Consider the following 19,388-nt stretch of genomic DNA (forward strand, 5'->3'; position numbering starts at 1 on the left):
AACAAAGGTAGAGCTTGATTTTTGTAGTTGACAACTTTTTCGTACGGGCACTCCCTAGCAAGTTGTAGTCATTTTAAGGAGACAGCTCAAAAATCACTCTATTTTGCACTGAAACGGGATGAAATTACTTTGTCGATGTAACTTGCTAGAGAGTGCCCGTACAAAAAAGTTGTCAACTACAAAAATGAAGCTCTACTTTTGTGTATGTATGGTAACAATAGAAAACTGTTTTCCAGACCAACGCCACCATCATCGCCGAGACTCCAACCTAATCACCTTCACACATTTATTGTCATTCACCGGTCATATCTCCCCCTCTCTTTCCTCCTCCCAATAATTCGTTGACGTTCCGTACTATTTTATTTTTATTATCCTCCCTCTCTCTCATCTTCCTGTGCAAAAAAGTTTTTATCTGCCAAAAACTGCGTATTTTATTCCTGATTCCTTGTGAGCTTTCCACAAGTTTTACCAAATAAATCCGAGAGGAAAATCTAGAGCAGTGAGAACATGATGAAAAAGAGAAGCTTTCTTGCAAAACTCATCTTTTTGATGTCTTTGGCTCCCAATCTTCTTGCTCCATTTCAATTCTCTAAAGAAAAATAAGAAGAGATATCTCTTCATGTTCCCTCTTTCTCTAGATAAGAAAGTAGCAAAGACCGACGCGGACAAAAACATTACACTCACAGAAGATTGTTCTAAAATATAAATTGAAAGAGTAAAATTTAGAAAATACCCAACAAATCCTGGTGCACATAGAAATACAGTACTGGTCGTAAAGAATGCGCAGTTTTTAGTTGATGCTTTCTCCTTTGTGAGTGTGAGACCGCTTTACTGATAGTCTTAACACATTGATGGTTTATGGTAGTTATAGATCAAAAGTAGAGCTCCATTTTTGTAGTTGACAACTTTTTTGTACGGGCACATCTCGAGAAGTTATCAAACGTCAGAGTAAACTGTTCAAAAATCTCTCCTTTTAGCACTGAAGAAAGGCAACAATAGCGAGAAACTTTTTTGACGATTGATAACTTCTTAGGATGTGCCCGTACAAGAAAGTTGTCAACTACAAAAATTGAGCTTTTTTCTGATCTACACACTTTATTAGTTATCGATATTGTGATACCACCAGGGAGGGCGTCTCACACTCACAGAATTGACAATTTTCAATTATCTTTTGTTGGCTCCTAATCATTTTCCAAGAGTTTTAGTTAGACCAACTCGATGACTCACAATTTTTTTTACACAATCAGACTGGATCCGTCGAAAACTTCATTTTCCATGTTTCTCGAGACCCAATTAAATAATGAATCACCAATCTTATTTACATGTCACTCGAACAACTGACAACTGCCTGCTTCGTCAGGTCCAACCCCCATGTTTTTGTGTGATAACAAGATGAAAACGACAACCTGCTTCATTTCACTCATGTTTTTTTCTTTTATCCACCAGTTTTCATCGTTTTCTCCTTCAAAACTTCTAGAAAATTCTTCCAGAAAATGTTCGCTTCTTTCTGGAAATTCCTTGTCTTGCTAATGGTCGTTTTGATCGGAGTCACTTTGGCCGCCCCGATTCCGAATACTGACAATGCTGATGACTTCCGCTACCCAGAAAACCCTGATGATATCAGTAAGTGGTGAAATTTCTTACTGAAATTCATACTGTAATTTTCAGATGACGTGCCAATGGCTACTGTTCGCCCATCTGTAAACCCATGCAACTAATTTGAATGCTTATTAACTAAGAGTGAGAATAAAAAATCGATTTATTAAATACTGTTTTTGAAAAAGAAAGAAACGAACAAAATTATTATTAAAGACATTTGAAGACCAAAATCTGAAAAAAAGGACAATTTCAGAAAAGGAGAACAGTTAACAAAACAAAAATTAGTTGGTTCCAGTGAGCACATAGCCGTCGCAAATGTCAGCCAACTCGTCCATTTCCTTGTACTGGACGACGCTGATCTCCTTTTTCTCTGTTTGCGTCAACCTGAATGTTAATTTGTGACACTGATGTTTCATAGTTAAAGTGGTTTACTTACTTGTCGCAGCACTTGAAGCATAACGGCTTCAAGCTTCTATTGAATGCCACAAGATTGAAAAGCACTTTTTCGCAACGCGGTGTGGTGCATCGCATCACTGGTCCAAGTTCAACATTAGTTGTGAACTTGTATCCTTTTGCCTCGATGTACTCTAGCTCCCGTTGAGCGTGCGCCACGCTTCTGCAAAAATTACTTGAAAAAATGCATTACATTAAAAAATTCGACAAACCTCAACAAGAACACTTTGATAAGTGCAAACAGTTTCTGGTCCACTTGGGCTTTCTGCTCAGCTATTCTCCAAATGATCGGCTCAATTGGCATGACCGATGCATACTCCACACCAATGTTGTGGTCATGAGTGATGCCAGACATGGCCATCTGGCAGAAGTCTGGCTGCCCAATATTCCAGCTCACATTGGTGCAGTAGCCATTGGACTGAACCCAATGGTACGTCAATGGTCCAACGTAGGCCATATCTCCTGGTTTTTGAATAAATTTTTGTAATTGTATTCCTGCGGCCAGTAATTTTTGCTCGTTGGGCCAATATCCAGCATTATACATTTCCTTGATCTCCAGGTTAGTGATTTTCTCTTCTTTTGGCTCCGGCGAGTTTCTTTTCTTTGGCTTTCTTGCTTTGCGTTTCAATTCTTTGGCCACCTCATTTTGGAATTTTCCAGATTGCTCCGGAAGAACTGCCAACCATTCGCAATTTCCTGGACCGAGATTTAAGTTTACTGAAGACAGGCTGTTGTTTTCAGTATGTGGAGAAGTTCGTGCTCCAGGTGGTTTTGCATAACATTGAGGTTTATTGAGACCTCCAATTACTTCATGGGAATAATTTAGGAGAGTTCCATCTCCATTTGGCCTGAGGAACGTTGGAAACTTTTTGATTTCCTGAAAATGCACAATGAAACATTCATTTTATTTAAATTTTGTTTTTTTTTTCACTGACCTCATTTTGATTTGAAAACTTCGTTCCATCCATTAAATCAATATTAGTTCCAAACATAAGAATTGTCGCCTTTGCATTAGCATGTTCATTTTTCGACGCATCGAGAGGCATCATCAGTGTCCGAAGCCCAGCCTTCAATTCTTCCAAGATGTCCTCCACATTGTCCGGATTTTCAATGATTTTTTGGCAAGCTGTAAAAATGGATATAAAAACAAACTAGAAATTTTTGTTTTCACCTTTTTCTGAAGCTTCTTTAATTTTCTCCAGATTATCTGCAAACTTGTTCAACGTGACAAATTGTTCATAATCATAGACTTTGAGCTGATCAGCATGGTCTTTTATGCCATTGTGGTTCCACATGTAATAGTTTGTTGCTGTCGATTGAGGCAACTGTCGTCTTACTTTCAAGTTTTGATCTGGATCACATTTGGCGAGTTCCTCTGCATCAAATATCTTCCCATTTATTTGGTATTTCTCTTGGAAGCCAGTGATGTTACAGATTCCCGTCTTTCTGGCTTGTTCTTCCAGTTCTACCACAGAACAGCTGCGTGCATCGATCTCTATAACGACGGCTCGGTTTTCGTGCATACTTTCAATTTCTTCTCGGTTTCCTAACTCGGCAATTAATTCTTTCTCTCGCATGGCGAGAGCGTCCGACTCGTCGAAAAGTGCATGTTCCTTCACTTCTTCATAAACTCCATTTTCTTCACAACCTTCAAATTGTTTCACTCGTTCAATCACTTCTTTTGCGGTTGCTTCGTGGCTCATATAAAATTTTGAAGCAAAACAAAGCTCTGGTGGTGTCATTTCACTAGATTTCTCTATTTTTGCCTTCTGTGGAGGTTCGTTAACTCTGGTCATTACTGCATCGTGAATTAGAGTGTTCAATATTCCTCGGTAGTTGCCTTCGTCAGCAAATTCAAAATTTGGTGGAATCTCGAATGCATGACAATCGTTCTCCTGGAAAACAAAATAAGTTTAGTTTAAAATATATTTTTGTAGAATTGTTGTTTTAGTGTCATTCACTAAATTTTCTATTTTTACAAACTATCTTTGCCAAACTCAAATATTTCATCAAATTTGATTTAAGAAATTGTAAACGAAATTAAAACCATTTGGTTTGCAGACAAACTTTCAGAGGGCGTTTCTATTAAACTTCGATTCAGTCGCCGCCTAACTGAAACAAAATGTATCAATAATTTTACATACAAAAAATCTTCCATCGTCACATACATGCTGATTACCAATAATATGATTTCTTCCTGTCCTAATGAATTACGCTCAATTCCATTTTCGCTTGAATAAATTATCCTTGTCAAAAATTGAGTTTTGCGTGTATCATCATTATCTTCAGGTTTTCAACTAATTCACGTGCTACCCATGTTCCCCTTTTACAAGATATCTAACTTATATAAAAAAAAGTTTTTCGATAATCCCGTGTCTCTCGCTCATGTCCTTTGGTGCATTTTTTAGTTTTCTCGAGCTGCTTCCCATCTTTCCCTCAAAAATGGTTTTCTTCAAATGTGTGTTACTTACATATAATTCCGTACATTCCCAAGATACCCCTATCACTAGTTGTTTTTAACGTTTTCCAAGTTTTGACCCGCAAATGACTGGGTGCTTATTTCTTCACATACGAAAGACTCATATTACATACAATGTATCCTAACTGTACGTCTTCTATATGTTTTTCCCAAAAGAAAAAATTCGCACTCTCCCTTTGTCACTCTGTGACCACATCTCTCTCCTTTGTTGTTTTGTATCGATTCAGTCAGCTCTACTTTGCCATTTTTCCATTTTCTCAATAATAATTAGCCCGTACCTTGACTACAGAAGTTTTTGAATGCCAAGTTTAGAAATACTTCGATCTTAGAATCCTAACAAGAAAACCTCACTGTCTCTACTTCGCTTTTGCATGAAAATATCGAAAATGACACGGTCTCAGACTTTATTTACCGTAATATCTCTATTATGCGCTCCTATCTCTTAACGTTATACGCTCCTATCTCTTAACGCAATATTTTAGTATCACCTAAATTAAAGGGCGCGTTTGTCATTCACAAATTACTCCTCACAGGGCGCTATAATATAAAGATGTACGGTATTTATTTAGAAATGAAATTTTGTTTGCATGAAAATGAATTTTCTGCTGCCGAAAACGTTATTTGTTTTGGATCATAGATTCAAAAAAGTTTATCAGATTTTCAATTAGTTTCCTGTTTAATTTTAATTGGGTACTACACACAGTGTCGGCCAAAATTTTATTAATGTCAGCTGGTTTCAGTTGAAAATGACCAACTGTGAGAGGATGTCTCGTCATCCCTGATTGTCCCAAAAAAAGGTTTTGCATGGACTATAAAAATCAAAATTAAATCTTTATTTTTGTAATTGGTCCGATTTTTGTACGAATAGTCTCTAGCAAGTTACAAGCTTTAAAAAAGTTCTACTTTTGATCTGCATAGTCCATACAAAAACTTTTTTGTTGGTCAATCAGGATTACCGAGACATCTTCTTAAAGTTGGTAATTTTCAACTGAAAACACCTCGAATTCGTAAACTGTCGGTCGACACTGTATAACAGGTAAAATCAAAAAATCATTCTTCAAAACTTTCAGCAAAGGATAATAATATTTTTTTAAACATTATTCCCATGTCACTCTCTAGTCCAACCATCAGACATTAGCAAACACCCATTCTTCTCCTCCTGGTATTCTCATATTCTCTTACTGTTTCCCCAGAACCCTACTCTCCTCTAATTAGCCATAGATCTTATCTCATCCTGTCCTGCCCTTCATTCGCTTTACCCATACGATTGTCTGCTTTATTGTACTTCCCGCCGTTTTAAGTCACATTCTCTTGACTGACACCCAATAAACAAGAAAAAACCAACCTTATTTTCAGCAATCAAACTTTTGAGCGCATCCAACCCTGGACCATCTGGCAGTGTTCCTTTCGTTTCCATGTCGACGTATGCGGATCCGAGACATCCAATTGCATACCAACGGGTGGACCTCTTGTGCACTTCTTTCTGGTCGATTGGAGCGTTGGGATCATTCGATGCCTTTGGTTTTTTGATTTGCCTTCTTTTTTTATATCCATCTGCCTTTCGCTTTCTTGGGCGCTTGGTTGGTTCAGCAGAAGTAGATGAAGTTTCTTCAAGTGCTTCCAGATTTTCATTTTCTTCGCCGTTGACGTCAACAGGATCATCATCTTGTTGAGAGGCATCGAGATCAGGTTCGATGGGAATTGGTGGAATAGCGGTGGAGTCGTTGGACATCATTAGGTCTTAAAAAAGATATTGATGAAATATGTGCTGATAAACGACAAGGAGATTTTCTGGAGCGGAGGACAGAGAGAATAGAGAATGAGGAGAAAAGAAGAGCAGATGTTTCCAGAAACCGTCTTTCAAGGCATAGGAGGGTCCTCCAAAGCAAAAAATAATAAATGAAAAGAAGATTTGGGAGGAGATGGAGGATATGTCGGGTATGGAAGATTGAAGCTGTTTTTTCTGCTTATATTTGAAAACCATGAGAAGGTGTAGAAACTAATTCATAACCTTATAGCACAACACCTCTGAACTATAACTACAGTTGATATCAAAGAACTGCTCAACTGAACAGTTTGACATTTCCAGAAGATGTATGTAAAGAAAAAAACAGTCACGATTTGAATACATGCAGATGGTTTTGCGTTTTTAACTTGATAGTACATAATGATAGTACTCTACAACATATTGAGTGACCATGGAAGATCTAGGATGCAAGAAGAGAATGGAGTGAGAAAGAGATGAAGAGGAAGACCGTTAATTGTTCAAATACAGATGGACAGTTTGGGCCAATTGCACATTACTCAAATGCCTACCATACTGTTCCGCCGCTACATAGATGACATAATAATTATAGCGGATACACAAGAAACGGTGGACAAAGCTTTCATCATACTCAATGCACAAAGTGAACACATAAAACTCACCAGGGAACGACCCACGGAAGACTGGCTACCTTTTCTCAACATAGAAATACGCCAAAAAGGAAAACAATTTGAGACCAAGTGGTACCGTAAACCAAGCAATAAAAATATCCTTATCAGGGCAGACAGTAACCACCCACGACAACAGAAAAAGAACACAATCGTGGTGACAAAAGCTACAGCAGTTGGAACCTCGTCGGGCACACACAAACAAGAATCGTTGGAGAGAGCCATACGGATTCTGGGGGAAAATGGATACCAAAACGGATGCCTACCTCGCCGCAAAGGAAAAAATAAGGGACAACTCAGAAACCACAGGCGAAGCCACAGCCCAAGAGACAACAAACACGTCATCTGCATACCATTCATAACGGATGACATCACATCTACAGTTCGCCACTCGCTCAAGGAAGTGGGGCTCGAAGTCAAAGTAGTAGAAACACGAGGAAAATCACTAAAGGACGAGTTGGTACATAATAGAAGATTTGACGTCCGATGTGAAAAGAGGATGTGTCGAGTATGTCCCTTCACAGGCATAGGAGGATGTGCAAGAAAAGGCGCAATATACCAAATCACGTGTGAATGTGGGGAAGTATATGTGGGAGAGACGGGTAGACCCCTTTCCGACCGTATTGACGAACACGTACGTGCAGCCAATAAGCCTAGCCTAAAATCATATAGCAACACAGTCTGGGCAAGACACTCCAAATCAGTGCATAACGGGGAAAGTCTCAAACTCACAATCAAAGTACTGACTGTGGAGAGGAACACGAACAAGCGAAGAGCTCTGGAAGCTACTTACATAAACAACCTAAAGCCATCTCTCAACACCAAAGAGGAACTGACCGACATGGTGACGACTTTTGGCTTATCATAGCAGCACCTCTAGACCCGCTGGGGGTAAATTTCCCCCACTAAGACGCCTCCCCCTTCTTATCTTAACCTCCATCTTTACCCTCATCCTTTGTTTACATGTACCCTTTATCTTCACCTCCTCCCTCTGTTTACATAACTCCTCATCACAATTACCTCCTGTTTTCCTGTTGTCCGCATAGAACCCGGTCCCACCGCAAACAGTACCGATGTTCAAATGTCCGCATCTGTTTCTCTTCTTACTTTCCGGTGTTGTCACCCCCCATGCTTATATATTCTCATTCTCACTTTAAATCACACTCTCTCTCTCTTTTCTTTTTCTTTTTCTTTTCTTTTCACTGCATAATTTTTACCAATTGTAGGGTAACCGTCCTGTCCTGAAGATGGCCATGTGGCCGAAACGTCGACAATACTATTGAATAAATCAATAAATTCGTGCTCTAAGATTCACTCAAAAGCCGGGTCGGAAAAGAAGTTTATCTTCAACTACCCATTCATAAACCACATAAAAATGAGAAAATGTGGGTTTTTTGTGTAAGAAAAAAAACTTTATTGGCAAAAAATTGCTTTGAAAGAAATGAAGGTTTTTTCCTTTTTTTCGACATTTTCAAAAAAAAAATGCCGTTCAAAATGTTTCAGTAGACTAAAACTTATTGGTTTAATCTATTTTAGAAGTTTGATATTTCCATCATGAAATTTGATATAAAAATACTGTTTAATTAAATAGGGTTAGATAGGGAAATCTATATCGAAAAATACAAGAGAGTTATTGGAATTATGAAAGATTGAGACACTACACAATGAGTTGCATACGGTTATGCTATTTTTCTTTGTTTAGTCTTTCTCCAGTAGGCGGTTTACGATGTCTCCCAGAGTCATCCGCGAACAGATCGTAGTGGTCACTATTGCAAACAAAAAGACAATACAATTAGAACAGGCGGAGAAAAAGTCAAGAACAGAAGATATCTTGATTTTTACAGCTTTTCGAAACCATGAAAGTTACAAACATTTGATCCGCTTCTAACTTGAAAAAAGAAAGCAAAACAATTTGACTAAATCGCACTTAATCTAGAATTTAGGAAAGGTATGAGGATGAGGAGAAAAAGAAAGAAATATAATTAATCTCATACATATTGACAGTTGGGGGTCATATACACCACGGGACGTTTCTACCGTAATCATTAATCTTCAAATTTCATATGCATAACATAACCCTGTGAACATGATGAAGTAGTGTAATGAATACGAAACAATTGAAGGACGTCTTTGTGTCTACCGCTTCATTAACAAAAATCAACGAATATAAATCTGAAGTTATGTTTGGTAGTTTAAATGATTATTCAATAAACACAATATAACAGTGTTATATAAAAAATATGACCAAAAACCAGCTCGACCTTTATATCTGTAGAACGACAACAGATCGCATACACTGTTTGTTGGTGTAAGGTGTAAACCGTCTCCGGAGCCAAAAAGCGTATTGGATAGGAATATTATAGTGATTTTCACAACATGAAGTGTATTTTTTTACCACCAACTTATGAAGAATCTGTATTTATTAGAAAAAGAAGCATCTGCCACAGTAAACTTTAACAAAATTGATTAAAAATTAGGTCATGAGAAAATAAAGTTTTGCTCGATTGTAAAAAGGACATGGACTATCTTATGATAACTAAAAACCGTATGTACTAATGAAAATTGAATTTTCACATCATAGTCAAAAATTTAACCAATAAAAGTTACTATAATACAATCAATTTTGATGTATTTGTGCATCCGTTGTGCTGTGAGATGACTCTCCTTGCCATAGCGTTTTTGTTCTATGTGGGTTAGTAATCTATTTGGTTTGCCACTGTATCTCCGATCTTCCGCGATACGACAACCATCAAAGACTGCCTGAAGAAAGGACAAATGGGGATGTGAGAATGAGTAGGGCGACTGAAGGAAAGAGCGTTGCTATTCACATTCGTTTTAGATAGTTCTATCTAACTCTAATAACCGTAAAAATTCAAACTCCCCGACTAACTTTTGAAAATCGTTTCTGAAAAACTTATTTGTAGTGTTTGAACCAGTAATTGGGCTCTGAGAACTCTGAAAAAAAACCCAAAAAAACCCAAAACCTTTTTCATTGTAATATATTGTTTGTACTTATGTGATAAGTGAGCAATGGTGTAACCTTTACAAACTACGAACCGGAAATTAAAGACTTGATAAATTGGACACAACCGTACGGGGAAGCTTGCAAGAAACAGAGCTTTGGGTAAAAGTGGAACACATTACACGATTGTGAAGTAGGGTGTAGAAAAGAATTTAGGAGAGTGCTAGGCAATATAAAAAAAACGCACTAACAAAAGAGCTTACTTAACATTCACAAATTACGTTACGAGTCAAAAGGTGGTTGCAATGTTATGGCGGTAATGATGGGAAAAAAGCGAATATGACAAAGATCGACTGTTTTTGGCAACAATTGAAGGAATTTGGCAAATGTCTAGGAAATATGGAAAAGATTTGAGTGGATTTGGCGACAATATGTATGGTTGACATTATTTAGGGAAAAACAATATAAAATGTCCAGAAAGAAAATCGGATAGCTTGAAAGACCTGGGGAACAAAAAGTGCAAATAATAAGAAGGAATTAACGCACAAACAATTAGTTAAAAGTTCACAATAAATTTAAAAAGTCAAAGTTGCGAGAGTGAATTGTTATGGGAATAAATTGGGTGGTCAGAAGTTGTCAAATGTATTCCACATGGAGCAAAATTATTCTCTCTTATTGATGAACTCATCATATTTGTCCTCGAGTTCATAAATATCGTGTCTGATGTAGACAACAATTTCCGTCTTCATATCAAGTAGTCCGCGTCTGAAAATTTTCTTAATTCAGTGTTGTTGTTTTTTCAGAAAATTGAATACCTCGCGAGACATTCATAGCATGTGACAATTCCGTCTTTATCACACGGTATTGTGTTGAAGAGAACTGTTCCGCATCTCGACATTTGACACCGCTCCACAGCCAGAAGATTAGGTTTTTCGTTGACGTTCTTCAGCGTATATTTCTTAGCATAAACGAATCCCTCTTCTACTTTAGCATTAAACAGGCTCCTGGAACGATTACGATGAAAAATTGGAAACATTTCAAAATAATTTTACCTGCACAGAAGATGCTTTAAGAGTCTACGGAAGTCTCTCTTCAGTCTAGATTCCACTGTCACCCCCCAGATAATTGGCTCTATTGGAATCATCGGAGTGTATTGGTTAGACAGGTAGTTGTCATTACTGATTGCAACGGCTGCGAGTTGGGTGAACGTCCCACGAGCCAGATTCCAGGCAATATGGGAAGTGATTTCATTGGATTGGACCCAGTGGTAAGTTCCCGGGCCCACAACAACCATATCCCCTGGTTTTTGGATGAACTTGACAAGTGGAATCCCGGCGTCCAAACAACATTTCACTACCGGCCAGAATCCACGAACGAAAATTGATTCTCCGTTTTTTATTCCAATCATTTCCCGAGCCAATTCTTGAAGCTTTCCTGCAAACTCCATCGGAACGCAGAACCATATGCATTCACCCATTCCGATATTTATGTTGACTGATGCGAGACATCCATTCTCAAGATGTGGAAAGGTTCTGACACCTGGCACTTTGTAGTAGACTTGCATTGAGTTTACTCCGAGCAATTTATCGTTTACATAGGCCCAGAAAGTCTTCCGACCAACGGGTTGTACAAATTCTGGAAGTTTTGCGATTTCCTGAAAGCGTAGATTTGATATTTTTGAATTTCTGAAACTAACTCACTTTGTTTAGTGCAGCATACGCAGGACCATTTGGGATATCTATATTTGTTCCAAATGCAATGGCCATTGCGTCTCTATCCGCTTTCACATTTCTCGGTAGTGGAATCTGAACGCTCTTCAGTTCTCCAGATAAGTGACGGAGAACGGTCTCGTGAGTTGAGGGCGATTCAATAATTCTCTCGAGTGCTGAAAATTTGATGATTAAAATCCAAGTGAAGTGAGTAATTGGTTCTCACTTACCTCTCTTGGAGAGTGTTTCCACGTTTTGATGATATTGAGCCAGTTCGGTAATTTTCACCTCATGCGTGTACAGGTAAGCAGCCCAATTCTCCTCATCCGTTTGCCTCGCATAGTTCCGAATATGATAGTTGGAAGACGTTGGTTGTGGGATTTGTCTAGCAACGTCGACGAAAACGTTCGGATTAATGAGTGTCACCTCATCCAACTTGAATCGATCAACATCCAATTTGAACACAGCGCAGGCATTTCTGACTACTGCTACTGAAGCAGCCCGAAGGCTTTCCTTCAACAGTAATATGTCATCTTCCGAGTTGGTTTCAATTTCATAGACTGCCACAGGCAGATGTCCCTGGCTGGGTCTTATGGCATCTCGCTGACGATATTTTTCGAAAAATTTCACGTCTGACTTGAGAGCACGTGTTGTTTCGGAAATCAAATTCCGCATTCTTGTCTTGTCCAGTGTCTCATGGATTGTGTTGCGACCAGTCTCTAACATGTTTCCGGCGGCTTCTATAATATCGGCAGCAGATGTGGTTGATGGATCAATAAACGTATCCCCGGTGTACGTAGGGCCTTTTGGGTATTTTGCGTCAAAAGGCGCTGAGGTGGCACCAGTTCTTTTAACGGACAAGACGAGATTGTTAATATGCTTATCCAGCATTCGGTAGTCATCCGTAGTAGTGGCCTTGTTCCGTACAGGGACCGGAATTTTTGCGGAACAACAGTCGGTCTCCTGTAACGCAAGAAAGTAAAAATCAGTATGAGAAACTAGGTTGTGCAGTACCGCGCAGTAAGACATACTATTTGACCTTTTTTCAGTTAATAACGACCAAATTTGAGAGGACGTTAAGGTATTAATGATTGTCGCACAAAGAGCATTATGCCTAAACCATACAGAACAAAGGTGGAGCTTCATTTTTGTAGTTGACAACTTTTTTGTGCAAGCACTCCCTAGAGAGTTGTGGTCACTTTGAGGGGTCAGCTCAAAAATAGCACTGTTTTGCACTGAAATGAGTCAATTTGAGGGAGAAATTACTTTTTCGAGATGTAGCTTGCTAGGATGTGCTCTAACAAAAATCTTGTTAACTGCAAAAATAAAGCTCTACCTTCGTTCTATATAGGTTTATTCATAATTCTTTTTCTTGGACATTCACCGTAACTACCTCTCAAAGTTGGTCACTTGCAACTGAAAACAGCTAAAACTTACAGACTTTTGGTCGGCACTGTATGTAGTACACAATTATATACTTTACTGCTAAGTTCTGTAGCTGTAGAAAACCCTCTTACCTCAACATCCCTTTCCAGTCTATCGAGAATTCTGCGGACATCGACAGAAAGATCGTTTTTATCCATCCGTTTGTACATCGACACGATACAGCATTTGGTGAACCAGTCTATCGAGTGTTCGTGAACTTTCCTGATAGTCTCCTCAAATGAGACCTCATCTTTGTGTTTTCGTGGCTTTTGGGAGCGAGAACGATGGGATGACTTTCCCCGTGAAGACTTTGGAGAAGGACTCGGAGACAAGCTGCGATTTCGGTTCGACGTAAATTTATTATCTGAAGTTGAGACATCGGCTCGAATCTCTGGCCCCTTCGGCTTGCTTTTTGATCTACGATCTGGTTGAACTCTCGAAACAGCACGTGACGGGCGCGTAGACGTCTTCGGTAATTTGGAGGCTCCTCCTGATGGCCCGTCGCCATGATCATTTCTCGAAGTCCTTGATCTTGATCGATTCCTAGATGCCGGCGGTGCAATCTCGTCCCTTCTCGACTTTCTTGGTCTCGACTGATCACGATTCGACGTCGATTCTTTTTTGTCAGGACGACTGCTCGAGTCTCTTTCTCTTGAGTGATCTCTAGCTTCCTTGGTAGCACTTTCAAATCTGCCACTGCTCGGATCTCTTTGCATCGACTTATTCCGGTTTGACGTCGATTCTCTTTTGTCTCGACGACTGCTCGAGTCCCTCACATTCGACTGATTCCCGAAGTGCACAGCGTTTCTCGGTCTTGAGCTGTCTCTTCTTGGCACGCGTGGACGATCGTCACGAAGAATCCCCGTATTTGACGTATCGGAATGGCGAGATGCCATCATGGAAGTCATGGAATCGGAATCGCTCGACAAACGGGAACTTCTGCGTAATGTCGAAGTAGACGTATCCATGGGAGATTCATTTGCACGAGAAGACGAGGTGGCGCCACTTGATGGTTTGATCTTTTTTGTCGGAGTTGGCGAATGAGGAGTCATCGGCACTTGAAATTCTGTCCGAGTGTTGGATCGACGAGTTGGAGCACTGCGACGCGACGACGACTCGGGTGGTGAAGCGTCTCGCTGACGGCGTTGCGGAGACTCTCGCGAATTCCGGCGTTCTGAAATATTATAAGCAATATGAAATGAAAGAAGTCGCAGGGTTTTGAATCAGTGAAAAACTGCAGAATGGGAACTTACGTGAAGGCTCTCGTTCCGGTGACTCTTGTCTGTCACGATGAGGCGTCTTGTCGCGAGATCGTTTCAGAGAGTGATCATCCGAACGTTTCGGGGGCATTCTGAAAAGCAAATATATGTATTCGATTAAGAGAACAAAGAATTTAAAAAAAGACGTTTCGAAAAAGGTTTGTTGTAACTGGTGAAAAATGAGAGAAGAAACATATTTAGAAAGCAGCAGTAGTAGCAGAGTAGAAGTAGGATGAGAGTCGTAATGTAAAAGTGAAGAAATGACAAGATCAGGACAAAAAAGTGGTTGCTATCATTGTGGAAGAAGACACCCATCAGGTGAATGGTGAACTAAGGATGAAAAGTGTTACGAAGTGGAGAGAAGGTCCACATTGCAACGAAATGCCAACAAATCTGAAGTTGCTAGAATCTAGAGAACTGTGATAGTGAACGGGGCGGAAGTGAAAATGCAGATCGATACTGCATCGTGTGTTGCCCTAATTATTAGAGACGACCAGAATCAAATTGGAGCGCAATGGCTAAAGAAGATCAAAGCAGTAATTCGAGATGTAGCTGGCAATTTAATGACGATTCGTGGACAAACAGCTATGAAGTAGAATACGAAAAAAAAACAACCTGGTAGGATCGAGAGCGTTTGAGACGATGATAATTTACTGAGACTGGATTGGTTGGAAGAGATTATAGAAAATTTCAAGTTGCCCGAAGAATACACAATGAATCGAGTGGTCAGAGAATATCGAGGTAACACAAGTATCAGTAGGAAGAGGCATTTTGTGGTAAAGACAGTGAGAAGAAAATGTCTTGATCGAATGAAGATTCAGGGACAGTCGACGATCACCAGAACGTTTTGGCGGCATCTGAAAAACAGATAAATTTATTTGTAAAAGGGAACAAAGCACAAAGAAAAAATTCGAAAGACAATTTCATGAAATGAGAAATATGTCAAACCGTGAGGTATGTAAATCTCATTATTAAACACTGGAGAAAAAAAAACCCAAGAAGAAAAAAACCTTCTAGAAGGCAGACACATTCAACATTCAAACTTCGTTTCAATTGACTACACGCGACATTTGATAGAGGAGATTTGAAAGAATGTGAACCCAAACTAAGGAAAAGTTATACCATTGCAAAGTACAGTAGTATGACAGATGTGGAGATATTATATCCCTTATGAATTCAAGGTTTGATCATTTAGGAAGCGCAATTTTACAAGGTAAAAGCAATATATATATACAATGGAAACAAGATATAGCAAAGTTGAAAGCCAAAATTGTGAAGATTATTGAAATACGGAAGGACGCAGCCATCGGACAAGGGACCTGGATAGTGCGATCAGCAAAAAGTGAAAAAAAGAAAGTGCATCATGAGTTAGTAGAGAAGAAATCAAAAGCAGAAGCATCAGCAGAAGTAGAAAATAGTTGAAATGTAAAAGTGAAAAAATGACGAGCTCTGGACAAAACGGTGGTTGTTATTATTGTGGAGGAAGACACACATCAGATAGATGTTGGATTATGGATGAAAAGTGTTACAAATGTAGATGGAAGGACCATATGGCAAGGAAATCCCTGTAGAAACGTTTAAATCAGCAGAATCAACCGAAAGTCTTCCATCAGAGTGCAGCAATTGTTAGAGGAGTTAGATCAGTAGATAATAGAATTTCTAGAACTGTTCTAGTGAACAAGACGGAATTGAATCAAGATTTTGAATTAATAAGCGGAGATAACTAGAATCGAATTGGAACGCTATATCTAGAGAAGACCAAAGCAATAATTCGAGTTGTAGCTGGCAATTTGATAACGATTCATGGAGAAATCAGCTATGAAGTGGAAAATAAAGACAGCCAAGTATGGGCGATAGCGCTTGTATGAGATGGTGATTGTCTACTGAGACTGAATAGGTTGGAGGAGACTTCCGAAATACTCAAGTTGCCCGATGAATACTCCGTGAATCGAGTGGTCAGAGAATTGCGAGGTGACACAAGTAACAGTGAGAGGAGACATTTTTTGGTAAACACAGTAACAGTAAAAAAAGAACACCCCTATCAAATGAAAATTTGTGGAAAAATAAGAAGAAAACCAAATAACGGAGAAAATGCGAAGCGAAGGCGTGCGGAAGTGGGAACAGTAGACTGGACCATGGGAAGAAAGAGGAGAGGAGACAGCAAGACAATTCTTATCCCACCGCCTCACTGGAAAGTAGTATTCCAGAATCGCCTTGGAACACAGCAAGAGCAGCAGAAGACCAGTCGTGTCATTTGAATGAATATGGATTTGGAATCGGCAACTCCGTTACTTCATCAACCGAGCACATGATACCTACTTAGAGACCTGGCGCATTAACGATGCTCTATGTATGTCTCTGCATATTCATAAAGTTCTGAACTAAGAAAGCCGTTTGACGCACGCTAAATCAAAAATACAACAACTGGCGATCAGGATCACAAGAACTCAAGTAAAGCAATAAGAGCAGAAGCAGTGAAAGCAGAGGCAGTAATAAAAACAGTAGTAGAAATCGCGCATTGAAAACACTGAATTGTGAGTGTCAGTTTTTCGGCGTACCGGAAAAAGAGCGGAAAAAAAGATGACGTGGCAAAGAAACAAAAATGAGGAGTGACTAATGTCGGACCATCGAGGACAAATGGGAATGCGTTGGGCGGTCCGCAGTGTTGCGTCGCGGTCTGTGTATGTAGACGTCACACTTCACACGCCCAAAAGACACTGGTATGCTCGGCCACCGCCTTGAAAACAATGATGGAGCGGAATGAAAAATCAATAATGGATCATACGAAGAAAAAATGACCTAACATCTTTTTTCACAAACTTGCTGCTGAAAGATCTGGTGATACTGTTTTTGCCACGATTCTCATTTTTCATAATTTCCACTCTCTTTATGAGTGTTTTGAGTTAATTCAAAACATGACTGCAGGAAAAACGAGAGTGAATCGTACTCACAAGCATTTGAAACGAGTGTGGCCAAGTTTCTAAACGGAAAAGTGAAAGTACTGACATTTAAAAAGACCAGGCTTGCAAAATTCCGGGACCAGGCTTGCGAAAAATCTACTCTCTGACAAACTTGCGGTTGAAAGATCTGATGGTGCAGTTTTAGCAATGTTTTTCTTTTTCCATCGGTTCCACTAACTTTCTGATTGGAAAACATGGTTTAACGCTAATTCAACACACGTTTATCAAGTTTATCAACACGTTGTGCTTGAAAAATGCGTGATTCAGCCATTGGCAAACCGAAAGGAGAAAAACGAGGCAAGCGACGGAAAAGAAAGAATAAGGAAGGGACCATTGAGGGCAAATGACAGTGCGCTGGGTGGTCCGCAATTGCGCGTCGCGGTGTCTGGAGAGGGGAGTGAACCGTCTCCAAAGTCATCATTATTTTGAAAATGAACTAATAAGAAATTAGAAAAAATATTTTTTACCCGACTAATAAGAAAAATATAGGTAACTTTTTCGCAAATTTCAGTCACCTTCCAAACACTAAACAGAAAAACACGGTAGTGAAAAAATGAAGTATTTATTATCCCAAAATATGATTCTTTGTCTTTACAAGTTATTGTAAAGAGTGTTGCATCCACTGACTTTGAATTCTTGAGTCTTGGCTGGAGTGGTGGCCAAACAGCATCTGAAGTTGTTTCCAGTCATACAGGATCCGTCATAGACAGCAGCACAGTTATGGACACAGAGGTTGTAGCAGGTCTGGTTGGTTTGAGTGGCGAAGCTGATCCATGGAGAACAGTTATCATAGGAAGCTCCTCCGTTGACAGAAGCACAATAGTTTTGACAGATTGCCAAAGTGACGGCTCCGATTGAAGAGACGAGGCAGAGAGCGAGAAGGGCACGGAACAACTGAAAATTACAGTTTTAGGAAAGCTGGAATATGAGATGGGATAACTTACCATGATGGTTTGACAGCTAGGTGCTGATGACTTACACCTCGTCCAGTAGCATATTTATGTGAACATCTTCTCAGCAGGATTCCTTTATTATTAACTTTTTTGTACCAGATCTTTCTCACAGATGGGAGCCTATTCATCTCTCGAATAGTTTCAAAATGTTGCGTAGGTTTTGAGCTCGAACATCTGCGGGAGGTGACATAAAATTGAATTTTGGGAGTCTGAGTGTAGAGAATGCTTAACAAAAAAGATCTCGAACAAAATTCGAAACATAATAAATGCGTGGTACCGTATGAATTGACATCAATAAGCACCCCTGTAATCCTCACTGAGTCATCTCATACTTATCCAGACACCCAAAACTCAATTTCATGTGACTTCCCGCAGATGTTCGAGCTCAAAACCTACGCAACATTTTGAAACTATTCGAGAAATGAATAGGCTTCAAACTGTGAGAAAGATCTGGTACAAAAAAGTTAATAATGAAGAATTCCTGCTGAGAGTGAATTCACATAAATAGTCGACTGGACGAGATGTAAGTCATCAGCACCTAGCTGTCAAATCACCATGGTAAGTTATCCCATCTCATATTCCAGCTTTCCTAAAACTGTAATTTCCAGTTCTTCCGTGCCCTCCTTGCTCTCTGCCTCGTCTCTTCCATCGGAGCCGTCACTTTGGCAATCTGTCAAAACTATTGTGCTTCTGTCAACGGAGGAGCTTCCTATGATAACTGTTCTCCATGGATCAGCTTCGCCACTCAAACCAACCAGACCTGCTACAACCTCTGTGTCCATAACTGTGCTGCTGTCTATGACGGATCCTGTATGACTGGAAACAACTTCAGATGCTGTTTGGCTACCACTCCAGCCAAGACTCAAGAATTCAAAGTCAGTGGATGCAATACTCTTTACAATAACTTGTAAAGGCGGTAATTCATTTTTGTGATAATAAATACTTCATTCATTCATTACCGTGTTTTACTGTTCAGTATTTGGAAGAAGACTGAAATTTGTTTTCGGAGCGGAAAAATTTCAGTGTATCATGTCTTTCAACAGTTTCAGGCAGCCAAGGAGAAATTCTAAACCTCACAGTTGTGTACTTTTATAGCAAACATAATTTAAACGGACACAAATCTTGGTCAGCTGAATCTGATATCCGAAAACAGTTT

The 19,388-nt window shown here is 39.5% G+C and overlaps 3 protein-coding genes across 3 annotated transcripts; 1 reads left to right on the plus strand and 2 right to left on the minus strand.

Moving 5' to 3' along the window:
- Positions 1-1,880: 1,880 nt before the first annotated feature.
- On the minus strand, positions 1,881-6,266 carry GCK72_025707 (uncharacterized protein; the record flags this gene model as incomplete). The annotated part of the gene is made up of 6 exons (XM_003106112.2): positions 1,881-1,983; positions 2,036-2,215; positions 2,265-2,929; positions 2,988-3,178; positions 3,224-3,947; positions 5,877-6,266. 6 exons carry the CDS (start codon positions 6,264-6,266, stop codon positions 1,881-1,883), a joined length of 2,253 nt encoding a protein of 750 aa, XP_003106160.2.
- A 4,322-nt stretch (positions 6,267-10,588) lies between these two features.
- GCK72_025708 (uncharacterized protein) lies at positions 10,589-14,410 on the minus strand (the record flags this gene model as incomplete). Its single annotated transcript, XM_003105545.2, has 7 exons — positions 10,589-10,691; positions 10,742-10,930; positions 10,979-11,580; positions 11,627-11,811; positions 11,866-12,598; positions 13,153-14,234; positions 14,314-14,410. The coding sequence occupies 7 exons, from the start codon at positions 14,408-14,410 to the stop codon at positions 10,589-10,591; spliced, it is 2,991 nt and encodes a 996-aa protein (XP_003105593.2).
- GCK72_025709 (uncharacterized protein) lies at positions 13,967-19,143 on the plus strand (the record flags this gene model as incomplete). The annotated part of the gene is made up of 3 exons (XM_053736453.1): positions 13,967-14,072; positions 17,878-18,062; positions 18,841-19,143. 3 exons carry the CDS (start codon positions 13,967-13,969, stop codon positions 19,141-19,143), a joined length of 594 nt encoding a protein of 197 aa, XP_053580019.1.
- Positions 19,144-19,388: the final 245 nt, after the last annotated feature.

This window comes from Caenorhabditis remanei, chromosome X (genome assembly GCF_010183535.1).
Source record: "Caenorhabditis remanei strain PX506 chromosome X, whole genome shotgun sequence".
NCBI classification, from domain to species: domain Eukaryota; kingdom Metazoa; phylum Nematoda; class Chromadorea; order Rhabditida; family Rhabditidae; genus Caenorhabditis; species Caenorhabditis remanei.